General features: G+C 37.9%; 2 protein-coding genes across 5 annotated transcripts in view; one reads left to right on the top strand and one right to left on the bottom strand.

The window, feature by feature from the left end:
* The first annotated feature begins 356 nt into the window (after positions 1-356).
* Tip60 (Histone acetyltransferase Tip60) lies at positions 357-2985 on the top strand. The gene is made up of 6 exons (XM_076372494.1): positions 357-490; positions 595-652; positions 1067-1135; positions 1221-2301; positions 2439-2543; positions 2607-2985. Exons 1-6 carry the CDS (start codon positions 446-448, stop codon positions 2629-2631), a joined length of 1383 nt encoding a protein of 460 aa, XP_076228609.1. The 5' UTR covers positions 357-445; the 3' UTR covers positions 2632-2985.
* Positions 2986-4351: 1366 nt separating this feature from the next.
* rsh (Rap GTPase activating protein radish) overlaps positions 4352-16078 on the bottom strand; it is a 207394-nt gene continuing 195667 nt past the window's right edge. For all 4 annotated transcript variants that reach the window (XM_031975256.2, XM_031975253.2, XM_031975254.2 and 1 more), the window contains 3 exons: positions 15841-15953; positions 14761-15282; positions 4352-14375 (listed from right to left, as the gene is read on the bottom strand). In XM_031975256.2, the coding sequence (XP_031831116.1) occupies positions 14223-14375; positions 14761-15282; positions 15841-15953 (788 nt within the window). In that variant the 3' untranslated portion in view covers positions 4352-14222. The remainder of the gene's footprint in view (positions 14376-14760; positions 15283-15840; positions 15954-16078) is intronic.

Raw genomic sequence — 16078 nt, 5'->3', positions numbered from 1 at the left:
TGTTTTGGTAGAGGGAAATGTTTGAAGTGTAGACAGGAAGTTACACTGCATGGGATGTCTGTATTGAGTCTTAAGTCTATGACTTGAATTTCTAGGTCGGTAAAACAGTTTGGCATGTATCAGAAAACTCGATAGAGTGATGTTTGCTCTAATCTTGCATCTTATCAGTGACTTGAGCACAGAGTTGCTATTGATAGTGTATTATAAAAGAAATTAAATGATATCAGAATGGAGTTACTATTTTAATGAAGGCAAATGTCCCGGGCAGCATTAATAGATCGATACTCGAAACTAACTTATCGATTAGCACGTTTCGATAGGCGGGAGGCTACTTGAACTTGGTTTCACATGCGAAATGTGAGGATAGTGGGGCGCTCGCGTCAGTGCCGTGAGAGCTTCAAAACAAGATCGTGTTTGGTGACGAGTTACTTGATTTGTGATTGATATGATCGAGGAACACGACGAACGTGAAACAATATGCGACTCAGTGGTAAGTGGTGCGATGCGTTAAACATGACAGCGCTAACACTTTCCAAGAAGAAGGGCTACGAGTGCAGCTATGCGGATATTATGAAATTCTAACCTCACTTTCAGAATTCATTGGTGGAAGGCTGTCGTTTGCCGGTCAGAATGCATAGCACAGATGATTGGCGTAAGTAAAACGTTTACTTTCCTATCCATTATATGCTCGGTTGTTAGTTCCATCCACAGAAGTCGTGATATCTGTCGAAATAGCGTATGACATTTTTTACTAGGAGAATCTCTAGATAAGTATGTCAATGAATCATATTAATGAATCGGTCTGTAGGTACACAGGCCTTTCGCTGACGTAGCATTAATTATAACTACATTATAAACCCAATAAGTGTCATTGTTTCAGTATTATTTCTGCACATTGTATATGTAGAATGACAAGCTTAGTTTTAGGTTATGTTTAGGCACTTTGGACACCAATAGTATGTGTGTATACTGTCTGGTGTGTCTCAAGAGTCAATGAATGTTTATGTTGTACAGACGTAGATATAGCAATAAGGGTTTATCAAAAGTGTCCTTTTATCATCCACAGCCCTTGCTGAAATCATCAGTGTTAAAGAAGTACACGGTGTCAAGTGTTATTATGTTCACTATGTAGATTGTAAGTATATAGCGCCTTGATTAAGGAGGAAGGAATTACCAATTCGTACGTAAGCAATCATTTAATTCACTGTACAACATTTTAGTCAATAAACGATTAGATGAATGGGTTACGGAAGATTGTTTGGACACTAGGAAAGTCCAATATCCTAGACGAGATGGAACTACACCCGGCACAGGTGCGGCCACCCCTAAAAAACAGGCAGTTAGTAGGCCTCCTAGCCCTAGCAGTCTTAGTAATGAACCAGTTAATGGTCCAGCCGTATTGCAAGCGGCGTTGCAAAAGAAAATGTCTAGAAAAAGAAAATCAACGTTCATAGAGAACGAGGATTCTCAGGAAGCACCGCCACAAACACCTGGTCCTAGACCGACTGGGTCGCTTGTTGCGCATCATCATGATGACATTGTTACTAGAATGAAAAATGTTGAATTAATAGAGCTGGGTCGTCATAGAATAAGGCCATGGTATTTTAGTCCTTATCCGCAAGAAATGGTGAACCTGGCATGCATATATATTTGTGAATTCTGCCTAAAATATAGAAAAAGTCGAAAGTGTTTAGAGAGGCATCTTATCAAGTGCAATTTGCGACACCCTCCTGGCAACGAGATTTATAGAAAGGGATCGATATCGTTTTTCGAGATTGATGGCCGGAAGAACAAGAATTACGCACAAAATCTCTGCCTACTGGCAAAATTGTTCTTGGACCATAAAACGCTTTACTACGACACAGATCCGTTTTTATTCTATGTGATGACAGATTTTGACAGCAGAGGGTTCCACATAGTTGGTTACTTTTCGAAAGAAAAGGAATCAACGGAGGATCACAATGTAGCATGCATTCTTACACTGCCACCATACCAGAGGAGGGGTTATGGAAAATTGTTAATAGAATTCTCCTACGAACTGTCAAAGTTCGAAGGTAAAACGGGTTCCCCCGAGAAACCGTTGTCCGACTTAGGATTGTTGTCCTATCGAAGTTACTGGGCGCACACGATACTTGACATCCTTCTCAACATAAAGCCGCTATTGGAAAACGAAAAGCCTCAGATCACGATAAACGAAATCTGCGAGCTAACCTCCATTAAGAAAGAAGACGTGATATCGACGCTACAGAACTTGAATCTCATTAATTACTACAAAGGACAATATATTGTGACGTTGAATAGGTAATTGGCTACATAAGTCAATGCATCGTTAGGGAACCGGTCGGGCAGACTTTGTACAGACGGTTTTAGCTTCTTTCAGTAAACAACTGGATTTCCTTAGCTGAGTATCTCACTGACGAACTCGTATTTATTCGCAGGGATATTATCGAGCAACACGCGGCCGCAATGGAAAAGAGGCAGATCAGAATAGATCCTAAGTGTCTACATTGGACACCAAAAGACTGGAGTGTTAGGGCAAAATGGTGAAGTGACCGGTTAGAAATTGACAATAAGACGATGCTAATTTGTCTTGAAATTATTTTCAGGAACCCAGGAAGTGACTACGTATGATTTTGTAGCGAGTGTACAAAGAGCAAACTGTACATAATATTTTCGACCGGTTCACCGCCGGTCATGCGTTTTTAATAAGACTGCGGTCGGGCCTCGCACGCGATTGCGACGGTCCGAGTAACGAAACTAAACGAAAACAAGAAACACTAAACAGAACAAAAAAAAACCGAAAGAGAGAGAGACTATATTAGCAAACAAAGTAAAATAGACCACGTTAAGGCGACGCGTAGCTCGGTTTTTACGCAACGCATCAACGGAACCGTAAATCAAAACAATGGTTTTTTCCGCGTGGAATGAAATGAAACAGAAAAAGAAGAAATGAACAAAAAAAAAAAAAAAGAAAACAAACGAAAACGTATCCGTGTAATTACGCTGGCTTGCGGCTTAAGTCAGAAAAGCGACGTTTTAATATGGTGACTAGGAATTTTTTAAACAAAAATACGCATACGTTATTTGCGATTAAGTACTCTACGATTTGTACAGGAACTCTACGAAACCGAACTTGTAGAATTGTAAATAAATCTGATTTTATAACGCACGCGAACTCGAGAGCGCGCGCGCGCGCATCATTCACCGCATACACGAACGCGATCTAGTTTTAAAATAGTACTTCGACTTTCGAACGAACGGCTTGTACAGGTTGTCCCCTCCGCCCCCACGCCCCGTTTTTGTACATTCTCGGCGAGACCGAAAGGCAGTCTGACGCTTTTTCAAAAGGGAAAACGAAAAAGTAATGGTCACGATCGGGTTAGTACGACAGTGTGCGATCGTCCGCGCACGTACTACCCACACACGCTAACCCGTCTACCGCCGTTAGCCATTCTATCCGTAAAAGGAGACGCGTGGACCCGAACTCCTTCAGATGGTTCGGGGAAACGAGAAACAGAATAAGCTAATCGGATTCGCTTTGTTATCGCATTAAGGAGATATGGGGAGCTTTCGTTTGACGTTCGTAATTGTCAGCGGCTGTGATCGATCAAGTGCTCGATCCGCTCGATTAAAGAGAGAAAAAGAAAGAAACGTTAAATCCGTCGACCTGATTCAAGATTGTTCTACCAAAACGAAGAGTTACCTATGAACCTGCGAAAAATAAAATCAATATTTTTCTCTGAAAATGTGTATTTTTGATAGCGATGGACGGCAGCGTTTAGCCGGAGCTTCGATTTTGCAATTAAGGAAGAAATGATTGATCGACCGAGAGAGATTTGTAGTAGTTTCATTTGGCAATGAGCTCGCCGATTGGGGACTGGCAACGAGCTTATAACGAGGTGGTTAAATGATGCCGATTTGTGTGGTCTTACGGTATAGAGAACAAATGAAACACGCAGCGAAAGTACGCTGTATTATTAGCCTGGTGCATATGGAATGTCCATCCTAACCAAATGATTGTTAAAAAAAAGTCATTTGTTCAACTTCTCACTCTAATAACGATTTCTCTACCAAACCTTAAGTTTCCAATGTAAACGTGTACAATCAATTTCGAAAATCGTGATCGAATCAATCGTCTCAAATCATTCTTTCCAAAAATTTCAAAAATATTCTTCTCCTAACATACAAACATATACGATTAAAACATTATTCAAACTAACCATACCGAAAAATTCAACTCCTCGTTGAACATTACATACGTGCCAACCTAATACTCTTCCTTAAACAATTCTATCAGCTTCCTCAACGAAAGGGAATAAATGATACTCTCGTTTTCTTCAAATACAGCATCTTTATGTATATATATATATTTTTTTTATATTCAACAGTAACATCACAGTAGCTTCATATACAATAAATTGTTTTCTTTGTTGTTTGTTCTGTTCACAATCTTGTCCGCCATCGTATTCGTTTACCACGCGAGCGTGACGCACGGCGAGCCTCGGAATCGTTTTCCCGTTGATTTACAAAACTCTCTTGTTACTCTCGGGGAAAGAGTGGCGGAAACAGGAGAGAGATTTCGCCGAGAGGAGCGTCGGGTCCGCGGATATTATTCGGATCCCCCGGGACGTCCGCCGCGTTTCCGTCCCCGATACACGTTCCACCCCCGCTGAGACGACCGGGTGTCCGCGAATAATGCGAGCTCAGCGGAAACGTCGCTCCGTCGACGGTGAATCCGAATGATATTGCTGACTCGCCGCGAACATGGCTCGTGCTCGTGAACAAACGGGTCTGTCCGCGACGACGACGACGGCGACTCGACGATCTCGATCATCGACGAAGTAATCGGAGACCTCTTCAACGGCCATTATTGAAACAACCACCTCGGCCCTCTTTAGCTAATTATACCTTATCAAAGATAAATGCTTAACACCTTCACCGCCACGAGAATTTAGAGCGTTTCGTATAATATTATCGTATCATGACAAAATCAAATTAAAATTAACCCTTTGCCGACGAATATTCTTTAAAATACAAAACCTTTTGTAGAAGCCAAATTATATATCTGATGCTTGAATAATAGAGGAAAGAGAAATTATGTAGTGATCTTTTGATATTTTAGTAGTTAAATCATCTGTTCGCAACGTAGTATTCTAAATATGAAAGTCTGACCTTGTTGAAATGATATTCCTCTCTAAAGGGTTAATTAGGAATAATTTGGTATCGTAGCTGTTACGTAACACATTATTTAGCTACCCAAGTAATTCAATGTTTTGAGACAGTGTTCTTCTTATAATGGTTTTCAAGTCATTTCGACGCTCTGGCCATCGTGATCACCGTGGCGGTCAACATGTTGACTAAATACCGACTCGTCGGAAACTCTCAACGGATTTCAGTTTTTTTCTCACGTGTACGCGACACTATACGCACGCACACATACACGCATACATTATATTGGTTTGGGCAGAAAGTCTTCTTGCAGGTTTTTCGTGGATTGTGGATTAGTTTGATTTTGGTAGTTTCGGTGGGATTCTTTTGGGAATACGATTGTGGTTTGTTAGTGATTCGATGGAAGGGAGAAGGGTTTGTGATTAGTAGACTGTGAATTTGAAACGTATGAAGTTCGTGTTTGTGGAATTTTTTTTTGAGTTTAATACAGCTTCGTTTCATTTTTGGTTTATCGAAACTGATAAAGAAGTGATTGAAATCATATTTTGATCTTAGTTTGAGAAATCCTTTTGTGAATTCGTGTAAAGTTCTTTGGATTAATGCTTATTGTTAATCTCCATGTGCTTTAAAAGCTAGATAGAAATAATAGGAAAAATATTTGTTTTTAATTTGGAAGATGTTAATGGTATTCATGTTTCATTGTATTACTTCCAAGAAAATGAATATTTTATATAAGATGTCCCACAAAGTTCTGTACAAATTTTATCGATACGTACATCTAAAAGTAAGACTGAAATGTAATGCGACAAAATTCCGTGATCAATACAATAAAGATATATTCGAAAAGAAATAATTAATAAGTTTACTATTGCACGTGAAATCGCGACGAAATTTCATATATAGATAAGAAATTCAGTATCACATAGATATCCAGCTTACATACTCCTATTATAGCGTTGAAATAAGATATTCACGGATTTTTAGTTACATTACACTAGTTATATTTTTAGCAGCAGAACAAGACAACATTCGTACAGAAACCTGTAAGGCACCCTGTACACAAATATTCGAAATTAGAAAATCATGGATAATACAAGGAATCAACATAAACATTCACATCATTACATCAATCAAAAGCAAATATAAATTATCCAGAAATAATATCTCTAGAATCTGAGAATTGAATTAAAGTTCATTACATTATATCGTATTCGTTCGCCAATTTTTTTGGCGCTTTTGATTGTATTCGTTTTCTTGTAACGTGTGTTTACGTCTAAGAACACAAACGCTATGTCGAAAAGAACGGGAAGACTTTTTGGTCAAACCGATACAACTCACGGAACACAGACTGTGAGCGGTCACCATTAGTGTCTGTTGATTGTATTCGTGTTCCGCAGACAGAACCGAGTATCCGGGTACTTGAGAAACACTCGATGATGAACGGTTAGCCGAGGACTCGGGATACACCGGAAACGGGTAGTTTTTACACCCGGGCCTATCAGTTGTGAGTATCATATAAACCATGAATGACTGACAATACTCATGTAACGAAAATAAAGTATTCGAATAAAGAATGAAACCCGAAAAACCATTGTTTTCGTCACTTTTCTGTTCTCCCGCTTTTTTTCTCGAGATTGCGGTAGAACCTCCATTACGCAAATGGCGTCCACGAGTGGTACCGTACGGTTGCGGGGGAATGCAGAGGATTCGAATTGGAACGAAACGTTCCCACTCGACCATTAATGGAAAGTTTTTGTTTAATTGGTTGAACGATAAAGGTGATACGGTTCGGGATTATGTAATACTTCTGACAGCGTTTATCTCTGCAGATAAATATCTGAGCGGAATCAATAACTTTAACCGATAACAATCTATGTCAAAATAATTCTTGTAAGAAATTTATATTTTTTCTGTTCTTATAAAATAATAGGAAAACAAGAATTAATTTCCCTTAATGAATCATTGCCTAGATAAAATAATGAACTGAAATCCTTTTCATTTTTTTTTTCGAAGGTTGAACGAACCTTTATTAATTTACCTAGCGAGTATTATAACTAGACTTAAGATTTTTATGCAAAATCAGAATTTCTCGAAGTAGCTGAAGGAAACGATGGTCAAGTAGAAATTGATGAATTATTTCTTGTGTTGAGAATTTTAATAAATTGAATATAAAGTAACAGCATTTTGAAGTTCTTATGAACATTTCTATTTCACGCACACATATTTGTCATAAATGCATAAAGTCCGTAGCCTAGTTATAATACAATTAAATAGGTGTAACAGTCATTAGGTAAGTAAAAAAACAAGAAAATTATTTTTAAAACTTAGTCGATTAATAATCGACGAGTTAACGCAGTCTCCCCAGTTAACACTTTACATTTACCGTTTCATCCTATTTTATATACTTTCAAAATTTATAAACGCAAAAACATCCGCAGCACAATTATTACAAATACAAACTACATCGATATGCGCCCATAACTGAATTCCATAGTCGATACTCGCCGTAGTCTGCCCACGTGGCTACATTGGTGTTCATTATAATAATCGTTTTCTGCATCATTAGACAGTAACATAAATAAATTCGGATGCAAATCTAAACATGTTCTAGTTCCAGAAACTTAATTATAACTCATTACAAATGCACTCCGATGAACAAGAATCCACTTCCAATCAATTTTACCATTTCCACTCGAGAGTTAATTGAACGTAGCTAATTTCAAATTTAATATTACATTTTGTACAATGTATCAACACACGAAATATTGAAATGTAATAATTCTGTCCTTTAATTTACTCAAAATTATTCTTTACATTCATTGCAAAAGATATCAATATTTTATCAGAAATATTTATAATGAAACATATCGAGTACAAAATTCAATCCAGCACCATTATTTCACTCCCTCGTGAAGCTAATAACAACGAAGAATGTTTAAAAAATTAAAATTAATGAATATTTAAGATACATCCAAACATATTTATCTTACAGCCTCATATATTTGCTTTGCATTACCTGTGCACGTTTACGTGTGTATATGTATTTACGTATATGTCTCTGTTTCTCTTTTTTCGTGTAGGTGTTACGTGTGCGCGCGTGTGGTACGACATATGCATACGTACGTAGTAGTACGTTCATTCTCTCTCCCCTTTGTCTAACGTAGTTCTCTGTTTTTTTTTTGTTTTATTTCTCTGTACGAGTACATCTACACTTGAACAGTAGTCGGCAATGGCTGGACAGAATCGCGTTCGATGAAAATTCTTTTCACGTTCCCCCTTCTCCTCGTACGTCGATTCAAGGTGCTGCGAGGTATGGTTCTTTTCCCCTTTTTCTCCTCTTTCGTTTCTTACATTTCTTCTTGAATCTTTGTTCGCCTCTCGCCCTTACGTGGCTCGATTCGAACCGATCGGCCCGTCGGAAGAAAACTCGGCTTTTTCTGTTTTGCACGCTGATTTGGGGGTTGCGCGCACTGAAACGCGAGTTTGTGCCGACCGTCGTGGCGATTTGATGCATTCGAGTATGGGTTCGTCGAGACTATTCGTCCTGAAGTTAACACGTTGACTGCCGCGCGATTTCATAGAGAAAACACACAAAAAAGATATAATATTGGGAAATATGTAATATTTATCGGAAAAATATAATATTCAATCATTTAATTGAATTGCATTGTTATGGCACGTTTATGATGTATTATTTATAATATATAAATGTTTTCAGGTAATTATTGTTTAATTTGGTGAACTATATTAATTTGATTTGGTTAAGGGCATCGATGGCCCGCATGGCATTCAACGTGTTAAAGAAATATTTGTTAATCGATTCAATGGAAAATGGCGATTTTGTTTAACTTCAGCCAAACCGATGATTTTATAAAACAGTATTTTATAACGAAGCTATGAATGAAATTCATTTAATTAATGAATCTGTTATAACTATCGCTTCCAGTGCCCTGTCCAATGCAATTGCTAAACACAAGAAAATTATTTTTACTAATATTAATTCTTAGAAAATGCAAAGAAAGATGCATAAACTCATTACAGACGAGAAGTTCTGAAACATTCACCTTTTTATAAAAAACTGAATTGTGCATCGAAGTTTTAAATACTAGAAACGAAGCAAACTGCATATCAATCTCTCGTTATTCGAGTAATTAAATTAGTCGTTTGGAGCTTTCGATTTCAGATATCGCATCTCAGAGTCACCATTACGACAGAAGGGTTGAAATCAATTTTTGATAATGATTTGACGAGTTCTCTTTTCACGATCCCATACTCTACACGCTTCTACAGCATACAAGTACACTGGCCCAGAAAAGTATTTAAAATCCATATATTTGTAACAGTAATAAACATCTCACCCTTTGTTATTCGATTTCAATGAAATGCATATACATTATTCTCTTATGTACCTCAATTATTCATACAGAAATTTCAAAGAACCTATTATTCTTCGAGTACAACATTTCCATTATAAATATATCCATTCGAAATACTTTCGAATTCCTTTTGTGCCAATGTATTCACCGTGTGCTGCGTCAAACGAGTCCTCCGCCATTTCCATGACCCCGGGAGCGCCTTATAATTCGATACAGCGATCCATTGTTAACACTTCGATCACACACTAAAACATCTACGCTTACACACTGAGTTAGTAGAATTTCGAGCAACACACAGTCCGCCGGGGAATATTCTTGTTCGACGAACACACGGCCAACTCACGGTGTATCCCTTGACAAAAGTTTCTAAGATACTTTCGAATTTTCCGTCCCCAGCCAACGTGAACGACGTGTGTTGCAGAAAGTCTACCTGTTTGTTCGCACTTACGAAGATGAACGATAACGCGAGAGCATAGCGACGGGAAGTTTCGGACGTTGATCACGTCACTTTTCGATCGAAGGGGCGCCGATCGTTGACGCGCTGTCCGCGAAAGGTTTATCGGTCGTTAACGGTCGCGTAGTACTACGATCCTGAGATATAAATGAAAATATTAACACGTTGACCGTCATGGTGGTCACTGATCAGCTTCTAAATTGCTTGAAAACAATTATAATAAAAAGTTTTATTTAAAAAATATTTAGTCACATGGACAACTAAATAAAAGTATAACTTAAGAACTGTGGTACCAAGTCATTGATAATTAATTCTAGTACCATTTACCTTTGTTACATTAGTAAATTATTTATTACTTTATTCTTTACTAAAGAATAAGTAATATTATACGGAACGCTCGAAAATTCTCGTGGCAGTCAACGTGTTGAATACGTCTTCGAATAATTTATTCATTTTTGTGGAATTAGTCATTGCACCTTTGGAAATAAACCAAATGTAAATTATCTTGACTTTGTTTGGTGTAAATGTAAATATATAGTAAGTTGAATTTAAATATTTTGTATTTGGATTATAGATTTTTTAAATGTTAAATTTGTGAAGAATTTAAGACAATTCTTGGAAAGAATATTATACAACTTTATTGCTTAAATCGCGAATCATACGGCAGTTATTTTTGTATCGACCAGCGATGAATCATAGATTGTAAATATTAATCTACTTTTATCGACCAGCGACGAATGCGACAATACTACGTATTCTTATTGAAGTCTTAAAGGATTATACGCGACAAGTAAATGTTTAGATTCACGTATCGGTGAGGTTTATGCGTCAAACGAATAATCGAACAGTACCACGCTATCTCTGATTAATGTTAAATTGAATGTTGGCAGAAATACTCAATTAGGTACTATTCGGTAACAATTTAACACTAATATCTAATGAACAAATCAGTATTGATAAATAAGAACTGTAAATATCGTAATACCACGTTCATTCGTTAACCGTGTAATACTACGTTCTTACAGTTACGATTTTATGTCTCATAATTGAATTAATATAATTACAATTTATTTAATCACAATGAACTAACTGCAATTCATTTAATCATACAAATTTTAATTTCCATTAACTAATTGCAAACCATTCAATGTATTTAGTTTCAATTGCAATTAACCAATTGCGAAAATTCTATATGTCAATCGAATTACTTTTCCAATTACACAAATCTCTTCTCTGGCAAAAGAAGAATGACCAATATCGTTTTTAAAATATTCGTTCATCGTCTGACAGCGCGTCAACGTCGATCTATCACCCAAAGATCCACGCCGGAAAAAAGAGTCGACCGTTTCGTGACCGATCGTCGCACATCGAATTCGACACTTCGTTTTTACAAACGAGTTCACGTTTACAACGACACGTTTTTTTTGTCTTTTTGCTTGTTTTACGGCTACACATGCGGTTGCATATTAATGTTACCTTAATTTAGGTTCGGCAGTCCCGCTCGGCCGTCTCTTCGATCGCGCTTGGGCGCCCCTCGGCTCTACGGTACTGTAAAAATATTACAAATAGCCATTTCCTCTGTCTACCCGAGCGCGACCGATTTGACGTCACCGGATCCACGGATCCACCGGAGCCGCCGATTACTAAGCGATAGTTCTCAGTGCTTTCTTCGAGGGGAAAAAAAATAACGAAACAAAGTGCTACTTTCGTCCAGCCGCTTGCCTGAACAATAAGACACTTAACAGTTGGACGATCCCCCGCGCCGGGGAATCGATGAATGACCTCTCTTTCTTTTTTTTTCGGTTAGCTTCCTCTTTCTCTTCAACGCTTCCTTCGTTACACTGTTACTCCTCGTGCGACTTCTACCGTTGCTCTGTGCAACGAAACGAAATCTACGACGAGCGGGTATTAAAAACGCGTTTAAAAAATATCTTCTGATTGGCTGTATTCCTTTTTTCTTGGCGAGGGACATACTTTTTTTGAGGGGATAGCGTGGAAGAGGAAAAATGGAAGGACAAACAGAATAATATTATCGTCATTCGGAATTCCGTGTGTTTTGTATTCTTTTTGCTTCTTTCTTGCTTTGTGTTTAAGGTGTAGCGATTGAGTCGGGTCAGTTTGAATTACCGTAGAAGCTTCAATACTGAGAAATGTTAGATTTTTCAAGCAAATTCTAGGATTTACCAATAAATCATAGTAAGAGTTATTTGTTATTGGTCTGGTGTGAATTTGGTTTAGGTTATAGTAAATGTTAACCTTTGGATTCGAAAGTTGTTTCATTTGAAATAAACATCTAGTATTTAACGAAAAGAACAATTATATATAAATTAAAGAACAGCTATTTTATTGTAATATTTCAATCGGTTAATCAATATTTCAATGCATTCTACAGAATTTAATATTGAATATTGAACTTTTGAATCGTTCGGCATCAAACCAAATGGCGGAGAGTTGCTTTCGACTGCCAAGGGTTAAGATTTTCCAACTGTCTTCGTAAAAGTACGAAATAAATATTAATTTTATAATATTTGGAATCGATACTGATATTAGTTGATAAATGTTAGAATTTTCCGGAGAAATTTAACATTTTCAAATATCGGACTTTCACAGTAACAATTACATTTCAGACCTGTTAATCGATTTCTGGACATCCTCTAAGTAAATAATATTCGTATGACACATTGCTGAATACAAAACAACTTAAACGTGAATAAAACCATGAACAAATCACGTTTGTTGTCTCGTCGATCGTCGTATGGTGGTCAGAAACGAGGAGTCGTCGCCTCAATCCTTTCGCCATTTCGTATATTCATTATATGCATGTATATAATATATATATATATATATCTTTCCAGCTTGCTCTCGTGAATTTTAGAATTTCTGTCTTAGAGTATTGAAGATACAAAAACTACGATAGAAAACAGAACAGACTTCGAATACTTTTTTCATAAGTTTTTTTTTCTTTTTTCCCCTTAGTTTTGTTTCTTCGTCGCCTCATTTTGAATTCCACAATCAACATCAACGTCGTTTTATATTACTATTTACTTTACTCGTACTCTTATCGTTTTATTAGTATTATTGTTATCATTAGCGTCGCCCTTATACGTGTACTTGTATATATTTATATTTATATATTCATATATGCATGTACGGTAAATTCATTCAAGCTTACCAGTTAGTTCCCTTATCGTGTAATACCGTAACTAATAGTTAGCGTCCCCTTGTCTTCGCGTTTACTTTTTTTATTTTTCAGTTTTTCTTCTAATCTTGTTGTTTATGATACAGATTGTCATGTTCGGCTTCTCGTCGCCGGCAAATATCTTTCGGAAACTTCTCTGTTTCGATACTGTTTCGCATTCTGGACGAAAAACTATTCGTATTCCCTCTGTTCTCTCGGTCCGGTACGACTACAAGATGGTCGCCGAGCGATCGCAGCGCCATAAAATGGCGGCTACACTACTTTCACCGCATCCAGACACGATCGCACGATTTCTCTAATTAATTCGCTTCGTCTAATCGACTCTAAGCCTCAGTTCTTCGCTCGATTAATTAATCGACTAAACCTCGCTCTCACCTTTATCCCTAAAACGATATGAAATTTGTGCATTTCTCCAAATTCGATCGTCCGCCGAATCGATGAAACTTCTCGAAACACGATCGAAGACTCCCTCTCGTTCCCTTTCGCGAAGGGAAGCGTCGCTTTTTATATTTTCGTTGCGGATGATCGGTGATCGGGGCGAAAACGATTTTTCTTACGAGCTAAGACATCTACGTCGCGCGACAGACGTGAAAGCTGATTACAATTCCGCTCGAGGAAGCCCGAAGCGAGACTTTCGTCGATGGTCTCACTGTTACATCAGGCTTCGTGAACCCCTCGCGGTTTTTCGTTCTTTTTTTTAAAAACACCGACCGAGAACTTCGTTCCAGTTGACACGCGGCCTAAACGAATTCTCAGCGATTCGAGTTTCCCGGAAAACAGACGGGATTCGGATTTCCGAGGCGATCGATCATCACAACTCTCGAAGCGTTTTCTCTGAGTGATTATCTAGACGATGAAGTCGTGGCTGAAATATTGTTTTCTTTTTCCTTTTGTTCTGTGTGGAACACAAGCGTCGCTATTTGATCATGGCGAACCTTCGGTTAGAGTCTACTTCTCAGGTACACGTTGATTCTTTTCCCATCTACGAGGGTTTGAAAGAATTTATATTTTCCACGCGTATTTCTTACATTCCGCAGTCGAAGCTCTTCTGGTTCTGCACGTTCTTCTCGTACGTTTTCAAACACGCGTCTACGTTCTTGTACACGCCGGTGTCCGCTTGCTGCGTGAGCGTCTTCAGGATATTCTCGTTTCTGATCGCGTGTGATGGTAGGACAATCTGGAAAATAGTGCCCATCGTTAATTAACTTTATCTTCCGGTGTAGGTTGAAAAGGATGAAACTGTTGCTTCATAATTTTAATGTCGTTTCCTTTAAACATCATCATCAAATATGCATTGCACATTCTTATCGTACAAAATTGGAACATCTACTTTCACTAAAAATGATTAATTTCTTTAATAACCTAACTATAATTAATCTTTAGTACTAAAATACCGAAAGAAAGCTTGGAAGTTAATTGTCATATCTAATTTACTAATTGAAACATGTTTGAATTTAACGTCAGATCTTCAGATCAACGCTTGAAATATAACAATCATACATCTCCAATCATCAAAAAGGAAACAACAACTTCCCTCTTATTCGCTTCCCTTATTCCCTCACCCTTATGAGCTCCTGCGGCGATATCCTACAAAGCTCCAGATTTTTACTGAGCCTCTCCATGATGCACTTCAACTCCAACTTCGGGTCAGAGATCTTCGTCTTGGTCTTGATCCTGTGTTTTGCCCAGCTCAGCATTGCCTCGAACTTCGCGATCTCCTCGACCTCGAGGTTGCTGCCCATGATCATCTGCACCACGGACTCGCTCAGTGTCAAGAATCCCGAGTTCTTGAACAGTTGGTTAGCTCTGGTCTTGATGAACGCGAGGATCATGTTGAATAGTTCTCTTGCTGATTCGTACCGCCAGTAGTAGTTCTCCAGTGTGCAGAGCATCACGCAAACGATCTCGATCCGCAGAAACTGTTTCGCGTGATGGAAACACGCCTGAAGAAGATCGGGCAGGTCATAGTGCTCTGCCGCGGAGATCAGACCAGGTATGTTGCTGCAGGTTAGAGGACAGGAACCAGTGTGCAAGTAGTCCAGAAGGATTCTGAATGTTTCTGGATCGAATTCGACGATGTTAAACTGGAAATCAAGGGATGCAAATTAGATTAATAGACCCATGGCTGATGAATGATTGCCAAGTACACTGATAGCGAGGTAAGCTAGATAAGTTGTTAACCGTATGTTTAACCTATTAACTGTGGAATTTAATTAGAAATAAGTTAGTTTACTTTACTAAATAGTAAATAATAGTTTACTAGTAGTAGTTTACTTGAAATAGTAGCGAAAATGAAAAGCACACAAAAAGCGAACAGTAATAGTGAAACTGATAATTTTAAATCCCGGTTCCTATAAACCATCTACAACCTGTTAACTGTGAAATTTAGTTTGAAAAAACTTTCGTTTTACGAGTAGTAAAATTAAAAAATGATGTGTGATGTCGTCAAATCTGGGACGAATTCTCATAGGATATATCTTAATGAAAAACCAAAGCAAGAACAGTTACATGTTTGCCTGAAAAAGTAAAGAATTCATCGTTAAGAGACTTAGCATCATTTCAAACTTTAAGATGACGTGTACACTCGTCAAACACAGTTAACTGGTTAATAGATTCGTTGGTTATGCCAGTTTCGTGCTTACCTCCGTCTGCGCTAACTTTGCACTGTCCACCTTCTGCGCGTTGACGAACACGCTGAGCCTTGGCGCTGCTAGCTGCTGAGCAGCTTTTTCTTTTTCTTTTGCCTCTTTGTCTTCTGCAATACGATGAAATTACATGGTGGAATATTTTATATTGAATATTTTATATAGAATTGTATAATGTAGTACTCTATGTATTTTATTCGAAAACTTTCTATTGTTTTCAGCTTGCCTATTTGCA

The sequence above is a fragment of the Nomia melanderi genome, chromosome 12 (genome assembly GCF_051020985.1).
Source record: "Nomia melanderi isolate GNS246 chromosome 12, iyNomMela1, whole genome shotgun sequence".
NCBI lineage: Eukaryota > Metazoa > Arthropoda > Insecta > Hymenoptera > Halictidae > Nomia > Nomia melanderi.
The sequence above is the reverse complement of the archived record's forward strand: the minus strand, read 5'-3'. Positions and strand labels throughout refer to the sequence as shown.

What these genes read in the sequence shown, in the direction of transcription:
- Tip60 (XM_076372494.1), top strand. Translation starts at nt 446, where the DNA reads ATGATCGAGGAACACGACGAACGTGAAACAATATGCGACTCAGTG. An exon ending in GCATAGCACAGATGATTGGC is followed by an intron (nt 653 to 1,066) that starts GTAAGTAAAACG and finishes TATCATCCACAG; the next exon opens with CCCTTGCTGAAATCATCAGT. An exon ending in TATATTGTGACGTTGAATAG is followed by an intron (nt 2,302 to 2,438) that starts GTAATTGGCTAC and finishes ATTTATTCGCAG; the next exon opens with GGATATTATCGAGCAACACG.